The 18,339-nt window shown below is 37.4% G+C and overlaps 1 protein-coding gene across 2 annotated transcripts in view; it reads right to left on the bottom strand.

Annotated features, from left to right (window-relative positions):
- The window catches only part of ARMC8 (armadillo repeat containing 8), a 91,036-nt gene that overhangs the window by 64,400 nt on the left and 8,297 nt on the right, over positions 1-18,339 (bottom strand). The window contains exon 2 of one of the 2 annotated variants that reach the window (XM_033131894.1): positions 7,486-7,562. The exons of the other annotated variant lie outside the window; for it this stretch is intronic. Coding sequence (XP_032987785.1) covers positions 7,486-7,562 — 77 coding nt within the window. The remainder of the gene's footprint in view (positions 1-7,485; positions 7,563-18,339) is intronic. 2 annotated transcript variants of the gene reach the window in all.

Genomic DNA, 18,339 nt, shown 5'->3' with positions numbered 1-18,339 from the left:
ATGGATCATATAACATACCATATTGAAATCCATTATTTGTGTAAAATGCACATTCACAACTATCATCCAAGGTGTGAGCACAACAAAACTATGCAAGATTTATATATTGCTTTGAAGTTTACAAAGCATTCCATACCCATTCTTTTATTTAATCTTCATCACAACCTTGAGTAAGATTAACCCCCTTTTACAGATGAGGAAGCTAAGACAGGTTTGGTGCTTTCTTCAGAGCTCCACGTTCAACGACAGAGCCAGTCTCAACCCGCATCTTTTAGGCTATTTTTTTCATTATCTCCGGCATATTAGGCATTCAGAATATTGTGATCAAAAAGAAAAGAATTCACGAAATGTCTCCCTTTTTCCTCCTGTTTCAATTTTACATTTTTATATAAAAGTATTTCTAACTTTCAGTCAAAGACATCCTTTTCCTAGATCAAAGTAATATAATCTCATGTCTACCAACTCTTAATGTTGGGGGGAAAATGCCCTACTTACATACTACTGAAATTCGACAATTAGTTTTGAGCTCAGCATGTGCTAGACTCTAGAAGAACACAAAAGCACCATACAATGGGATGCCTAATCTAAAGAGTTTACAATCTCCTTGGGGAGACAAAAATACCACTAACAATGTAAGGCTGGATTATAAATTGAGAGCTTATAGAGCTGAGAAAAGTAGATGATAAAAGACAAGATTAGCAGGTTTTGTGGCAATGGTGGGAACTAAGATAAACCTTAGAAAATGGCCAGGATTTGGATAGGTAGATGGAGAGGGCAAAAAGAAAGGCCATCCATAGAAGACCATACTGGAAATGAAAATGGAATGTTTCTGGGGCATTACCAGGGGTCTGCATTGAAAAGAATGTTCCCTTTAAGATGGCATGGAACATAAAGTTAGAGAAGTGATGGGGAAAACAGACAAACTAAAGGGAAATAGATGGATTAAGGAGCAACTGTGTTTTTGATCAGAAAACGGACATGAAGGAAGCAATAACTAAGGAAGATAAGCTGAATACGGAATGGACTGGAATGCAGATAATACTAAAGTCAAGAGAGGCAACTAAATGGCCAATGTCCTTCCTCTGTGGTCCGAAGACCCCCTGCGCGTATCATTATCATAGCATTCTCTAACCAAATTACCGAGGAGTTATCTGTCTCCTCCTTTAGATTTTTGGATCTTCCAGAGCAGTGCCTACATTATTTATCCTTATACACTCCCATACTAACGTGATGCCTACCTAGCACCAGCTAGGCACTCAACAAATGTTTGTTGAAGGAATTAATCAATCTACCCAGGTATCTGATTCTGTGAGACTGATTAGGGTGGCAACTATAGGAACCGTTAATACAAAGGACATTTTGAGGAAGCAGTTAACAAGGTGATTTGATCGGTACAGGAAATGTGATACGTGACATATCTTGAGTAACTACTTAAAGTCTGGGCCCCTGGGTGCAGAGAACACCAGGAAGCTTAGAGGACAAATCCCTTAGCAAGACAGGGATCTATCTTAATTTTGGACACACTGCATTAGCTTTGAGGTGAGATAAGCATAACCAGACAGAAAAGCTAAAAGTAAACCTTGGGGATAGCGCACTCTTTGAGAATGGGAAAAGGGAGCCAATATTAAGATGTTACAAACATGCATTTATCAGGGAACATTTTCAGCTAAAATCTAGCTAGAATCTTAAATTTGCCCACTAATAAATGAACTCAAACAGCATCTAATTTTACGTGTAAGCTAACCTTTCTACTTCTATTCTTTGCTTTGAAAGAGTTAACTTTCAGCATGGTAAAGAAAAAGGGCTCAAATATTAAAATAACATATACAGTGTCTACCATAGCATATGTCTTAGAAAATTACAAACACACTCACTGCTGTCTTTGTAATTATAATTATTATGTTCTTTTTGGAGAACGTAATATCCAAACATAGAAGTACAGAAAGTTTTCTATTATACAGCATGGTTAGGGAATGATATATAGACATATTCCAATTAAAGTTACCATTGTCAATTTTCAAAGAATTAAATAATAATCTATTATTCAAACTAAAGTCATTTTTAACATAGGGCTATGATTCAGGAGGCACTTGAAAAATTTATAGTGAACTTCATTTATTGTGCACCTACTATATGTAGAAATTGAACAGAACTAAGAACTGGCAGTAATTTAGTTCATGCTTATAAACAAATTACCTGTGGTGTAGATTTTTGGAATGTATGTAGTTTCAGATACAGTTCCAATTTGTATAAATACCAGCTCAGAAATGAGAAGTTACTGTATTTAACTCTTTATTTTATCAATATATGATTATAAATCACCAGATATTCTCCAATAATGAAGAGTGCAATTTAATAATTGCATTAATAATAAATGCCCAAATATTTTATGGCATGTTAATAACTTTTTATGTATGTAATCATTCCAAAGAACATCGAAAATGTGTTAGAGCATTGTGGAATAATATGGTAACATACAGTTAAGTGGTTTAGAAATACAGAAAGATACATACACATATACAAATACACAGCTCTTGATATCAAAGTTAATACCACATATACAAACAACTTATCTATCTATATGAAAAAACTGTACCAGTTTGATCTAATAATTTCTGAAGAATCTTACCAGACTTTAAACCGTAATTCTCTGACAGAATTATCTCAGGATACATAGCTTTAAACTAGTAAGACTCAGAATTACTCCCATTTCATTTTGTATTAAGGTCATCTTTATGTTTACCTACAACGCTTTTAAAAATTAACTGATTAAAAAGTATTAGAGGATAAATATACATTTACACACACATATGTATATTTCTTATTTCTTTATTAGGATATTTCTTTTGAATTACCCTAAAACCTATCCTTTAATTTAAAATTTCTTAAAAACCAAATGCTTCATTATGGGAGCTCGTATCTTTATGTAAGAAAAGGAACCTGTCTGTATCCTACTGAAACCAGAGGTACACAATTTCTGGGAAAATCGAATAATCACTACCAAATTAAACTTATTTCATCAAATAAATAAGTCTATTAAAATCCTTCAGAAGATACTTTTTAGAAACGGATACTTGGCGAAAACCACACAACAATTCTATAGTATCCACAACTGCCTGCCTGAGTTCACCAGAGAGATCCTGGTCTAGTTTCCTGTTTCTATACAACTTGGAAACTACAAAGCCAGCCATATTTACTTGTACCATCTTTTGCCTTTCAACATGGGGAATATCAGCACAGGGCCACATAGGGTTATCTGCTGATCTTTTCATGGAGAATCACTAATATAGAAAACAGATCAGGTGCTCTAATTTAGATACGTTAAAAAAACAGTTTTTAGGCAGCTTTGACTCACAATCAACAAAAACATCTGAAGAGTTCTTCTTCTTCAACTATGAGATTTAACATGGTTGACCTAAAACCACAGAAAGTTCAAGAAAAAAAATAACCTGTAATTATTTTCTTTTAAGTCATATGCAGATCTCCACACTAAAGGAAGCTCAGAATTTGTAATGCAGTATAGTTTATCTGACATACCTACTCTCTGTTGAGGTTGCAAAGGCTATAGTTTATAACCTACACAACTAACCTCCCTGTTCTGTCTGATCTTATCTTACTCCATATCTAATGATCTTCTATTCACTTATGCATTTGAAATTTTGCTCTTTTGGTACCTGATTCTGTATTTAAACCTTTGATACAATAGGACCATTCAAATTTATGCTAAATATTGTACTGCTAACAAAAAAGCTATCTCTAGATAACTCCTCATTTTTTAACAGTTGAAATTAAGCAGTTCTTATGCTTAATAGCATTTTTCAACAAGGTCATGCTCACTAACTAGGTAAAATGATCCTTGATGATATCTACAAAGAAGGTCCCTATATTTATGGGTAGGACTATGGCTGTAACTCAGCTAAGTAGATTACAGACCATGATGAAAATCATTATTCACATTTAATTTCTTCAATTTTGCATTTCCTGTTATGTTTTATGTATTCACAATCTTTACTGAGAAAAATCAAGCTAATACAGCTAGAAAAATCATAAAACTGGTTGTCTTGTAGCTAAAGCTAATTGTCAATTCTCTTATATCTTTCCAATTGGATATTTTAGATTCGAAGCACATTACTTCAGTCTGTCTTTTCCTTCCCTAAAATTAGTAGGCCACCTTTGGTTGTTTACACTCTGTGGCCACTTCCATTTTACCTACCGATTTTGGTCTAGCAATGATCTCTGGTTGATTCAATAGCGACTGTAACATGTATAAAAAGAATTGGTCAACTCTCTTTTCCTAAACTTCATTTTGGTTCTCTCTTTCCTCTATTAATATGGTATTATTCCAGTATTAGAAAAGGTTACTTAAAAATAAAGGTTAAAAATATAATTCACTTATTCTCTTGACTATGTATAATTAATTTTCAGACCGTTCCACAGGTCAGGAAATAACTGAATCAGAAAGAATAAATATTTCTCTCTGGGGAAAAGGAAGCTTTACCAAAATCACACTACATATACCCCTAGAAGGCCAGCTCTATTCTGACATAAAGTGAAACGATTCCGGGTGATGTGTCCCTTTCAAACTATAAACAGATTTATTTTATTATTGTAAGCAGCAATCACGTTTCTCGGAATGTGTTATCACTCACATTCTCTTGTCTAAATCAAGCATTCTAGCCCCTCTCCCTCTTCTCCTTCAGTTTGAATTGTTTTATCTGTTTGATATTTTTTATTTGAGTTTTCTTTCTCTTCTTTGAAGAAAATCATCTTATTTTTGAAGTTGTTTTAAATTAGAGACAACAATGATTAACCACAAAGTGCCAATTTGTGGGTATCCACATCTTAATTCTTCCAATAACTTGGCAAGATGGCCAGTATTACTCTCACTTTACAGGTGAAGTTGAGGCTCAAGGACATTAAGTAACTTGCCTAAGTACACAGCTGGGAAAGGACTCCACTAAAAATGTCAGAACCAGAAATTGAACCTGCTACTGTGTTTCCCCGAAAATAAGACCTAGCTGGACAATCAGCTCTAATGCATCTTTTGGAGCAAAAATTAATGTAAGACCAGGACTTATATTATATTACAAAAGACTCGGTCTTACATTATATTAAAATAAGACCAGGTATTGTATTAATTTTTGCTCCAAAAGACGCATTAGAGCTGATGATCTGGCTAGGTCTTATTTTCGGGGAAACACGGTATTGTCCAACTCCAAAGCCCATACTCTTTCCATTCCACCATTCTTTCACAGAAACCTTTCTTATCTGTCTTTGCTCACAGCTAAGTGTCTAAGACTTGATTTTTTTTAAGAGGCACTAAGGCTATCAAACTACACCTTAGCTGTTATAATATGCTTTTCCAATTTTTTAATGCTTTATTTGATATTTTATCAACTTTCAAGGAGCTACAGTGTTCTTTGGTAAATTAAAAATTTCTAAAAGTGAAAAGTAACATTCGAATTAGCTACTCATATCAGACACAACTCAAGGTACAAGTACTTTATGCAGAATCCTTGATTGATAAACTTAGCTTTTTTCTTAAACAACCATAGTCACAGTGATAATAAAAAATAATAACATTATTTTCTATGATCATTCACTGAACACTTAATGAGTCTGACATTTCCAGCTAAACTATTTATTGAGGAATCTTACTTTAGTGACTGTGTGTGTGTGTGTATCAGTAGTGAAGGATCACAAGCAATTTTACAAACACTAAAACTAAAGTAAAGAGTTTATGCAATGAAACTGGCTGCATTTCAGAGGGTTAATCATGATTAAAGGCCTGTGAAAACCCTCGGGAATGATTCTCCAGCTTGCTGAGATTCTGAGGGGAGGGTTCTTACCGTGCTATCTGCATCTGAGTTATCACCAGGTTCTTTCTAACACAGACTGGAGATTTTCAATTAAGACTTTGTGATTAAAGATAAAACCCTTTCCTGAAGCAAACGTCTGGAAATAGGTGGCAACCCAATTTTAAACACGCAGCGTTGCCATTAATTGTCTAGGTGCCTGCAGTGGGTGGGAGGGATTAGGAAGAGAGTATGCCAGAACAGAAATTAATCTGGGTGATTAGATTAAGTCACCTAGTGATTACTAAGATTATCAATATACAAAGCTGTGTGTGGAGTGTCTGCCTGTCTAAGCAGGAATATTAAATTAAACCTATCCCCTCAACTAATTTGTGTATGTAGGTACAACCCAAACTGATTTAACAGATGGATTTAATACCACATTTCCTCCCGGTAATAATCAAACTAGTCAAAAGGGGACTGATTAAATCATTATAAAGTCTCCTAGTTAAGGGGACAAAAGCAAAGTTAGCATAAAGAGAACAAGAAATATCATCTCCTGTTTCTGTAAACTGAGAAGATGTGAAGACAGGGTGTCAAGTATCCCCGGTGAGTTTCCATCCAGCTCCACAACTTCCCTTCCAGCTCAATCTGAACAGTCAAGCAAGCTTATTTATTTTTATCTTGCCTCCACTTTACAAATCCACATCCCCAAGACAACCCTTCTACAATCACTGCCTTGGCGGGATGGGGGGTGGGAGGAGGTTGGGGTCTGAATAAGAATTGCAGTTAGTAGAAATTTCTATAAGCAAAGCATCTGACCTAGGCTTGTCTTGGTTGAGCAAGAGTTAAACTGAAGGTATTATTTGGCAGATAACACTAGCAGGGTTAAGAGAATAAGAAAGGAACTGATATCTGCCTTCACTGCCATCCCAAATGGATCTCATCCTGACCCTTTTTGTGTCCTCCTTACCCTGGACAGAGTTCAGGCCTGTCAGTGCTACGTGTTTCCCACCCCTATGAGCGGGTCTTAGGCTAGACCTGATTCCTTAGAACCAATGTGTTAAGAGAATGATAATCTGCTCTTGGAGAATCCATCTTTCAAGCAGTTGCAATCTTATCACACCTGTGCCACTTAATTTTTTAAAGTATAATCACCTCAGATAAGTTGTCTAAAAATGTTTCCCCTTATTAAACACAAGGGAATTTTGAAGAAAAGAAGGGCATTTAGGTTATCAAGAGTTTATTTAAATTTTCTAATGACTGCTTTCTAAATTCTGATATTTAAAACATCACTAGGATATTCAAACCGTAAGAGACAGTCTATGAGTTACCCAAAATCAAAACAACAACAAAAACCTATTCTCCCACCCCTTTCGAAATCATCAAAGATTATCAATTTTATGCTCTTGCTTTTGCTCAGTATTAAAAGTCGCAAAAGCATTCTACAAAGGAAACATTGTTTAAATGTAAAACAAGTATTCTACCAAAAAATGAAAGTAAGCATGTCAGTTAACAACTACATAGCAGACAATTCTTTCACAATATTCAAGTCATGAATGTTAAGGGTCTTTCCAAAATGGAAGAAAAAAAAGTTATAACTCTGCATTTTCAGAATTATAATATTTGGCAGATTCAAACACAAAAACAAATAAGACTTTTGATAGACTCTTAAATACATACTACTTACATGACACCTTGTAGAACTTTCTGGGGATCAGGGTCAAATAGCCTGTCAACATAGTGGCGACTGCTAGCTGTTACTTCCTAGAAAGTGGGGGGAAAAATTATGACATCTGAAGCCATGCAAATAACAAATTCACAGCATCACCCCAACATCAAATAGCTGTATCATGTCACCTAAGGTAGATGCATTCGAAATTCTATAAAATACTTATATTAAATAATTCTGAGGAAAGCTTGTGCCGTAAGATGACATAAATAATAAGATGGGGAAGAAAGAAGACACCTGGTTCTCACTAAAAACATAACTAGACCATAGGACCTTTGTGGTGAGCCCTGCGAGCTTTGCCAGCAGAGGGACTGGGCCTGAGTGTTAGGACTAGAGAAGTTAATTAAGTGTGGCGGTCACCTACACATGAATAAGAGATGGGCACGTTGCTTCTGTTCAGTACCCACTAAAGGCAGAGAACGTCTGGCTGTCAGCAAGTGAAAAGGGTCAGGACTGTATGGACCACCTACGAGGAGCAGCTTATGTGCAAGAGGAAGACCCTCAGACTGGTGCAGAGTAGCTGCACTGCTGTGAGGCAGACTTATGTAAAAAAGAAAAACAAAAAGAATTGTTACACTTTCTGTGAGGGAAAAACAATTAATAATTAGCGTGATTTTTCAGGTCCAAAACAGTTATCTAGTCTGAACTGGCTAAGGCTGGGTAGAAGGGGGAGAATTAGAGCATAATGAGCAAGAGGAGACCCTTACCTCCTTTTATTTGTATACTGGAGCTTGCTCTATTATCTTATTTCTTGTAATACTTATTTTTTTTATATTTAATTTTCAATACTAACATTATTTAAAACAAAGAATATCAGTTTAAGAACCAGAGAAACAGCATTTTTGTCCCTTGCTCTTTCTGATGCCTTCTGGTATACACTCATGGACAGCCACCCATTAGCAATAAATTACTATAGAGAAGAGGAAACACTTTTCCAGTTTACCCAGAACCCCTGGTGAGGAAAGAGTTAATTGCCAAGACACAGAGCCAGCTTAAGCTTCTGAGTCATGAAAAATAACTGAAGAAAAACTGCCTAATTCCTAATTTCTGACAATATAATCCAAAATCTAAGCGTATTTTCATAGCATGAGCTTGCTACCAAAACATCCTCAGAGGCAACTCCAAGACCCACACTTAGTATTTACTCCATGTATAAAGAACAAACAGTGGCAGCAAAAGCAACATGAATGAAAATTCTTGTGCCCATGAGGGTACTATTTAAGTACATGCTAACAGGCTCTGGTTTCCTCAAAGTAACAGAATCACAGAGTTAGGACTCGATAATTATCTGTCCCAATCCTTTGGTTAACAAATGAGGGATGACCTTTACCCAGATTTCAGATTGTCAAATGTTAAGTAGGGATGTAAACTGTACAAATACATCAAGAAATAATATATCAAGAGCAAAACCCAGGGTAAAACTGAGCACAGCATTCCTGTTAATAGAAACAGATGAGTTTTGTCAGTCCACTTGAGCACATGTGCTTTCCGGGCTTTCCAACACGGCAAGTTCTTCTGAGCACCTCACCCTTTGCCTCCCTCCTATTTAGGGACTGATCTTTGATTTTACTGCTCCTCTCCACACACCCTCCGACAGCTTCTACATCTCTTGTCTCTTGATGTGGTTTTAAAAAAGGTATTTGGTTTTAAAACCCGTATCTTAAACAACATAAATTTCACCCATTAGTACCAACTTTCTTAACTGCTCTGTGCCTGGTTCATACAATTTAACAAGCACTGAGAACCTACTATATGTAAGGCACTAGGGAAGTCATTAAAGATTAATGCCAGTCTCTGCCCTCAATAATGCAGATTCTATTGTAATTGTGTTTACATATTTATGTTCTCCACTTGAATACAAAACAGAAGTATACACATACATATAAAGGCAGCACTGAGAAGGGAGTTAATAAACCAGGAGAATCAGTGAAGGCTTCTTAGGAGTTGGTTTTGGAAAATGAGTAAGAATGCACAAGAATAGACAAGGAAAGAAAGAGAGAATCAGTGTCCTAAACACAGCCACAGGACATGTGCAGCCAGCACCCATCAGCGAGTATACCAGTAGCTGGCTTTGAAAAAGAAGGGAAGGTGGAAGGGTAAAATACAAAAGAATAACCAACAGGTGGCCCATAATAGTAGAGGTCAGATCACCTTTTGGTTAAAGTTCTATGCTAGGTGCCAAAAAAGGTAGAAGAGAATGTTAAGTCTGAGCCTTGCATTGAAGGAGCTTACAATCTATAAGAAAGTCAGTCATACACACAAAAAAATAATCCTCTGACCTTCCTAAGTATTAGCAAGCTGAGGAGATACAGCCACTTATTCAATCTTATTTTACTTTGTGCTTTTTCCTAACATATTCATTTGTCCGTATGGGGCAATTCTTATTTCACTGCTTTCCTTTGTAGATCAGCTCACCTCTTTCTCAGCCCTCTTTTCTTTCAAAAAGCATCCTAGAAATGTAAGAACTTGAGAGAGAAGGCAGTTGGTACAAATATTAAATAGGTTGGTCAGGGAAAGCTTCTCTAAGAACATAATATTTGAACAAATACCTGAAGAAGGCGAAGGAGTAAGTCATGCAGCTATCTGGGAGCAAAGCTTTTTAGGCAAAGAGAATAGCCAAAGCAAAGGCTCTGAAATGGGAAGTGTCTGCTGTGATCAAAGAACACGTCTTTGTATAGCTGGAGCAGAATGAGCAAAGGAGAACGCAGAAGGAGACGCATCAGAGAAGAGGGGCCAGATGGTAAAAAGCTCTGTGGGCCAATATGACCGCCACTGGCCTCATATGGCTACTGGGCATTTGAAATGTGGCTAGGAAAGGAATTTAAAAACTTTTTAACTTTAATCAAAATTAAAATTTAAAACCCAACTCTGGATTCAGTTATTAAAAAACTCCTAAGAGTGTTTAGAACTAGTTGGGTGTGTAAATCTACTTTTTCTGCCGTAAATTTTATGAAACCTAAATACCAAACAAGTATTTCCAATCAAAATTCAGTATCCAAATTGTGTAAAAGACACACCAGATTTTGAAGATTTTATATAAAAAAGCAAAATAATTTCATTAATAATTCCTTACATAGATTATATGTTGAAATAACACTTTGATGTATCAGTTTAAATAAGATATTAACATTGATTTCATTTTTTTTTACTTCTATATCATGGCTGCTGGAAAATTTAAAATTACACTGCCCTGAGCTGGTATAGAGCCTTCTTGGTCACTGTAAGGATTTTGATTTTTATGGTGAAGTTTGGAAAAATAGAAATATGATCTGACTTGTTTTAAAAGGATCATTCTAGTTGCAATTTTAGGAACAGGCAAATGTATGGAGAGGGGCTAGAGGCCAAAAGCAGGGATACTCCTGATGGGCTATTCCTATAACCAGAAACGCTGTTATTTCAGAAGGATGATGGTAGCCTGGACTTTGGAGGTAGTAAGATTCTCTCAGATTCCAGATAAATGCTGAACTTGAAATGACTGTCAAATTGGATATGCTGTCAGACTAGATGCAGGCTGTAAAAGAAGAGAGGAGCCAAGGGTAACACTTAAGGTTTTTGCTGAGCATCTAGAAAGACTGAGTTGCCAGTTAATGAGATGAGGAAGACCGTGGGTGATGCAGGTTTTGAGTGAGAAGATCAAAAGTTCAGTTTGAGAACATGTTAAAATCGAGAATTTATAGACATTCAAGTGAGAATGTCAAGTTGGCAATTGGTTATGTAAGTCTAGAGCTTAGGAGAGAGCTGTGGGACAGAGAAACAAATCAGGCAGCTGTTTAAAACAAGGCCTGAAGACCGAACTTGAACAAGAGGTCCATGTAGTGGAAAGAAACTCAAGAGGCCAAATCAGAGAATGTTTCAAGGCGGGAATAATCACACATGCCAAATCCTACTACTGTGTAGCACACTATGATGGCCAAGACCTGACCCTGACTTTAGGAATACGGAGGTCATCGTTGGTGATCGTGACACTAGCAGTACAGGCAGAGTGGTGGGGCCAAAGCCTGCTTGGAGAGGGTTTAAGAGAGAATGGGAAAAGAGGAATTAGAAAATGTAAACATAGCCAGCTCTTTCAAGGACTTTCATTGTAAAGGGGAGTGAGGGAATAGAATTACCATAGTACCATATTTCCCCAAAAATATGACCTAATCCGGAAAATAAGCCCTACCGTGATTTTTCAGGATGACATCCCCTGAACAGAAGCCCTAATGCGACTTTTGGAGCAAAATTTAATATAAAACCTGGTCTCATTTTCGGGGAAACACAGTAGCTAGAAGGAGAAGTGGAGTCAGGAGAGCTTTTTTTTTTGAAAGACTGAATAAATTAGAGCATGCTTATTCACTGATGGAAACTTTTTTAATAGAGGAGAAAAACGGATGCTGCACTGGGGCAGGGGGAGAACTTCCGGAACAACGTTCACGAATAATGGAGGGGGAATGGGATTTACGACCAAATAGAGCATGGAAAGTACAATAACCACAGGGAATTAATTAGGTGGATAAGATACTGAGAGCTTTTTAGACATTCTAATTATTCCTATCTTTTAAGAGTAAAAATGGCAGCGGTGGAGGTGGGGGGTGGTAAAGGTTGGCAGTTTGAAGAATGATGAGAAGGAATAAGACAGCTGAACGGGCCAGGAAAATGTACCCGAACTGCCAGGCAGCACTAACCCTCCTGAGGTTGGTAATTATGAATCTAAAGTGAGACCAAGCAAGCATGGCTTCCCTCCAGGTACATTCAAGTGTACAGAAGTGGGCAAGAAAAAGAGAGTTAGATTTAACCAGGGCTGGTATTTCACCAGACAAAGCTAGAAGAAGGGGGTCAGCTCAGTTGAGGATGTAAGCAAGGCTGTGATTAGGATGGGCCTACTGAAGGCCAATGAAAGTTGCAGAATTAATATACGTACTATAGGGAACATAGGGCTTGAAAGATTGTTGGCACTGGGGTCAAAGAAGGCATGGTTTGAGAGGATGGGAGATGGTAGCCAGGATGTTTGCAATTGCAATTATGGAGGGATTTTAGTTATCAGTAAGGTCAAAGTCTAGGAAATAACTATGAAGAAATGCTTCATGGTAGGACAGAGAATATGATCATTGGCGAGGTCTAGAGAGTTTTAGAAAGATTACCTACGTACGTAACAAAATTTCCGTAAGTGAACACTGAAATAGTGCTAGAAAAATGACCATGAACTAGGAGCTAAAATCTTAAAGAAATAAGGGGGAATGATCCAGGGGTTCCGTAGATGAATACAACCAGGTAGGCTGATGAGATTCAGAGGTGGGGTGTTGCAAGAAGGCGGGGCGGGGGGGGGGGGCAGTCTGAAAAGAGCAAGGAGGAACAAGGCTCTGTCTCCACTGCTACATCAAGTGATATGAGGGAAACGGGAAGGAAAAGAGCTACCAGATGAGAAGACTGCAGGAGAAAGAGTTCAGCAGGCAAAAAAGTCAGTTGAGTATAAAATATATGAAGGTACCGTTGAGAGAAGAGGCTGCGGATAAAAGAAACCTGTGGAAGCAGCAGGAGAAAGGCAATGGATCTGGATACAAAAATCAATGGGCAGAGTCATGTGAGCATGAGGAATGACCCCGAGCCCGGGACTTCTTGTGGCGCTTACTGTAAACAGAGACGAAGGGACTGATCCTGATGACCTCCTCAAGAGGAAGAATGGGAGCGAGGCCGTGATATGGGGAGACATGGGCCTGTGATATGGGGAGACATGGGCCTGGAGAGAATTCGGGGGTCTTCTTCATTCGTGCCAACAACAGTGTGGACGCTGGGGAGGAGCAGTGTGATCCGGCCACTTCTTATTTATTCCAGAAATATGAGAAGCACGGGGGTTCCTTCTTCCCTTCTGCCCACAGCAAGGCAAGGAGGGTTTCTGATGTTCTGACCTTTCAAGATGTGGCTTTACCTTCACTTCAAAACACCAGTGCCCTTTTAAATTACTTTGTGTAGCTTCCAGTCGCTGGAAGCGGTTGGGTACATGGTGATTCCTCCACTTTCCCAACCAACAGAGTGAGTATGTCAAGCAGCCAAGCTAACGCTCAGTGTACAGTGTGTGCCTGTGAAAAAGAGCAAAACTAGCCGGGGTCAGACTATGACCTCCATTCGCCTTTTGGAACAAGGTTTCAAACAAATGACCTAGCAAATCTTCAAAACCTGGCTCGGAACTCATTTTACACATTCAAAGCTGCAGTACAGCCACTGTAAATGTATGTATTAAAAACCTGTGACATTTTATGCTTAATTGTACCCCCCCCGAATTATACTATGTGAAAATGTACATGGATCCCTTCAGCAGAAAGTTTGTAGACACCAAATTTGTGAATTAGAGTTAATTCTAAGAACTGAATTGAATCTCCTGTGTGTACAAATAGGTACTGATGAAAGAAAAAGAAAGAAGGACAGAAAGAGAAAGAAAAGCTTAAGCAAATAATTTCTTGCAGGAAAACAAAAACAGAAACAGGTTATGAGTTGCATTCCATTGTGAAGTACTACACAGAAGCCCTTTTATTAGGGTGACCATCTGTGACAGGCAGCCTCTGGAATGGTCCCCAATAATCCCATCTCCTGTCACTCAAGCCCAGTGTAATGTCTCCCGTGAGTAAAGACTAGAAGTAGCGGCTTGATTCTAGCCAATATGGAGAATGCAGCAGCGGTGATGGGAAGTCATTTCAGTTCCCTCTTCCTCTCTCCCTCTTTCCCTCTCTCTCTGTCCCCTCCCCTGAATGTGTGCACACACACAGTGAAAAGCCAGCTTCTACGCTGTGAGTTGCCCTATGAAGAAGCCCACATGACATGGAACCGAGGCTCCTGGCCAAGAGCCAACAAAGAAATGAGGCCCTCAGTCCAACAGCCCACATGTGACTAAGTCCTGCCAGTAACCACGTGACTGAACTTGGAAACGGATTCTACCTCAATCGAGCCTGCAGGTGAGACGTGGCTCCTGCTGACACCTGACTACAACCTCACAGAGGTACCAGCTAAGCCACACCTGAATTCCTGACCTACAGAAACCAGGAGATAATAAACATTTTAAGCAGCTAAGTAACTGAGGAGAAATAAATGTGTTCAACAGAAGTTTTGGGGTGAAATGATGAGTTTATTAGGCAATGAACAATGACACTTTAAATATTAAGAAAATATTGAACTATTTTTTTATTTCGTGAAAGTCTTGCTCTATGTATATGTCATTAATATATAATGTTCTTTATTTCTAACACTCTCAGGTATTGTGTGGTAGGAAGAACAAATAATTTGGCATTTTTTAAGACTGGGATTTGAGTCCTAGTTCTACCACTTACAAGCTTGTGACTTAGGGCAAAAATAAAACCCTGAGACTGTTTCTTCAATTATAAAATGGTGACGTTACCACAGAGCTCACTCAGAGCGTAGATCAAATGAGATGACAGAAGGAAAACCCTCTGTAAACTGTAGAAGTACCCCACAAATACTGATTCCAGAGAAATTCTACTTTTGTACAAAAAAGAAAATTGCTTTAAGTGCACTGAGGCCCCTCCTGGTTATTCACATTCATCTTCATGATTAAGGCCTAATTATTTAGACAAAAATACCTTTTCTCACCTAATAACAGCTTTTTCTCAGAGCAAGCTAAGTACTTAGCAAGAAATAAATATGCATATGAGTGCTGAACTTAAAAATCTAAACTTTTCATTACTTGAGATTTTTTTAAAAATCACTAAAAACATATAAAGTAATAATTTGTGCAGTTTCTATCACTAACTTTAGGTGTTACACTGTGGACACAGAAAAAGTATAAGATCACAATTAAGAATACCAATGTATATAGTTCAAGGAGTAATTAATCATTTTATAGTGGTCTCTCTCCCATACAACCGACCCAGAAAGAAAAGGTAGACAGATAACAAATATTTTAATAATTCATGACACTTGTTTAGTATGTTTAGTTTACAAGGCAATTTCATATCTATTTTCTCAATTAATTCGTATGTTCTTGAGAAATTAAAATATAATTCTCAAGGGGAAATTATGACCCCTAAAACAATGAATATTTAAACTAGTGATTGGTAATCAAAATGTAACATGTTAATTATTCCGCAAACTACTAGAACTTCAAAAGAAAATTGTTCATAATGTTCATTCAGCGCTGTCAGAGAACATCTTGGTTTGGGGGAGAGATGAAAGAAACACAAGCCAAAAAAATGGATATTTGAACTCATAAAGATTCAGTTTAAAACCTATTTCAGGCTGAAATTCAACATGTGAATATCTTTAATTTACCAGGTATTATGCTAGGTGCTGGTAATAGATAAGATAGATTCCCTTACCCTCAGGGCGTTCACAGCACAGGAATGAAGATATGTAAGCAAGTTACAAGGGTACCTTGTAACACATGATAAGTATAACCAGAAAAGTGTACACAAGATTAATAATGGAAGGTGGTGGCTAAGCAGTGAGGAAAGACTAATATTAATTTGCCAACGGGGAGGGATAAAAAGACAAATACTCTAGGTGGAAAGTACAACACACGCAAAAGACAATTCTGAAGCAATGCAGTATGTTTGAAAAATGCAGTTTAGTATTATGATATAGTGTGCACTTGGAAATACAAAACAAAGCTGAAGTTGTACTCTTATTCAGCCAGTCAATAAATATTCAAACAGCTATGGTGGCACTGTTCTAGGCAATGAACAAGGACACCCCTGCCCCCAAAAAAGCCCACCTTTGCAGAGCTTACATTTCAGCAAGGGGAGAAAGACAAAAAGCAATCAACATAATAAATAAATAATATAGACTAGAAGGCTATACATGCTATGGGGAAAATGTCTAACAGCACATTTTATTTCCACGTCCTTATACCAGACACTGTCACAAGCTAGTGGAAAGGAGAAGTGCAGCAGAGAAAGAGGGAGGTACGCTAAGACACACATACCATTCAGAAAGGCCCATGCTCACAGCAGTCCTAAACAGGCACAGCGCTACTCCATAAGATATGTTCTATAAATTCATGGAAGTGGCTTTGCTGTCAAAATGACAACAGGTGCTGCTGATATCTAGTGGGCAAGGACTAAAGGTGCCAGATGCTCTGCAAGGCACGGGACAACTGGCCCACATCCCAAAACACTTTCCACTAGGCACTCATATAGGCAAGAAACCCATTTTTAATTATCTGAGACTAGAATCTAGCTCTATTTTACATATAAACATAAAGTATGTTTTGTACCTTTACAATACAATTTTCCAAGAATGCAACTCCCATATAAATAAAGAAAAGGTATACTTTGACCTGCTAGGACCTTTACCAAAAGTTGTTCCTTTCAGAAAGTCACATTAAAAAAAAACCCAAAAAACACTTAACTAACCATTACAACATACCTAAGTCAGTACGCAGTGTAAAGGTCACATCCGTAGCCAAACTACATACACCTGCACATATATCACCACGTTATTACTTCTTTTTAGAATAGTCATGTCTGAGTATTTACTTCTTTAAATGATATAAATTCGTTTCCTGCTCTCTCTTAATATAGTTGGGGCACTACACCAACTCTTTAAAAGTTACATGTGACGATAGTTATCTTACCTATGGATTTCACTTCAGGATAGCCAAGCAGGTACTACAAAAGGTGTTAAGTCTGGCAGAATTGAGAACCACTAACTAAAACAGCCAATGTTCCAGTCAACGGGGAGCCCCAGAAACTATTCCCCATCCCCCAAACAATTTGAAACCAAAATTTGATTTTCTGATGTCTGCAAAACTCTCAGTCCAAAAAAATGCTTCCTTTGTCACTTTGACAATTTTCTGAAATGCCAGACAAATGGCTTAGATCAGACACAAATTCAAGTTATTCATTATAAAGCCCAGGAACATTTGATGTGTTTGTATTTGCTTCTCAAGAGATTAGGGATGCCACAACCCAGAATATCAGCTGTCAATACTTTAATATCAGCATTTTATTTAACTGTGCCTTAATTTCAAATTATGTGTCCTCCCCTTTGTTTCTGGTGTGATAAACTCACAAAATCCTAAATACTGATGCCTCACTGTTGGAAGAGTTCTGGTGAAACGCAGTATTTCTCTGCCAGAGCATTTATTTCACATTTATTTTAAACAAAAGTAACTCCTACATAATTCTTTCCTAATTTTGAGGGAAAATATCTGGAACAATACAAAAAGGATAACATCACCAACAAAGACCAACTTTTTCCCCGTAGCCAGAGATTACGACCTTCCAGTGTATTCCAAAATTCCCACTCGCCTCCCAAAGGAAGAAAAATCAGGAGAAAATGCACAAGTATTATTTAAAACCCAAGATTTGGGTGGGCTTTTTTGTTTTGCTTTCTTTTACTTTTTGTATTCTGGTAAACGTCTGGCCAAATTATGACTCAATTAGATGCTCATTAAATTTTTTCAGACCCATCACACAGTATTTTTGCAACTGTTTTTATCCCCCCCTTTTTTTTAAAAATCATGAATTCATTCTTTGGTGTTTCTAGAGGTTCACGGCATCCTCCTTCCCAAAATTAATCAAAGCCCTGTTTTTCTGCAGCCTCTAGCAAGTTTGGAAAGTTTATAAAAACACACTGCACAGTTTAGCTGAGTGCCATCAGTATAGAATGTAACGTACTTATGACAACCAATATTCCCAGAATATAATCTGCTTTAATTTCACAAACACAATTATGAAAATACTTAAATATATAATTTTAAAATTAATCTTCTTGGATAAGAGGCAATCCTGACCTCTCAATAAATAATTAAGACTGAAAATCAGGCTTTACATGATAACATATTTTAAAATAAATAGTAAATAAATCAGTGCTCACAAAATAAGA

The sequence above is a fragment of the Rhinolophus ferrumequinum genome, chromosome 17 (genome assembly GCF_004115265.2).
Source record: "Rhinolophus ferrumequinum isolate MPI-CBG mRhiFer1 chromosome 17, mRhiFer1_v1.p, whole genome shotgun sequence".
Classification (NCBI taxonomy): Eukaryota; Metazoa; Chordata; class Mammalia; order Chiroptera; family Rhinolophidae; genus Rhinolophus; species Rhinolophus ferrumequinum.
Note: the sequence above shows the minus strand (reverse complement) of the source record. Positions and strands in the feature narration are given on the sequence as shown.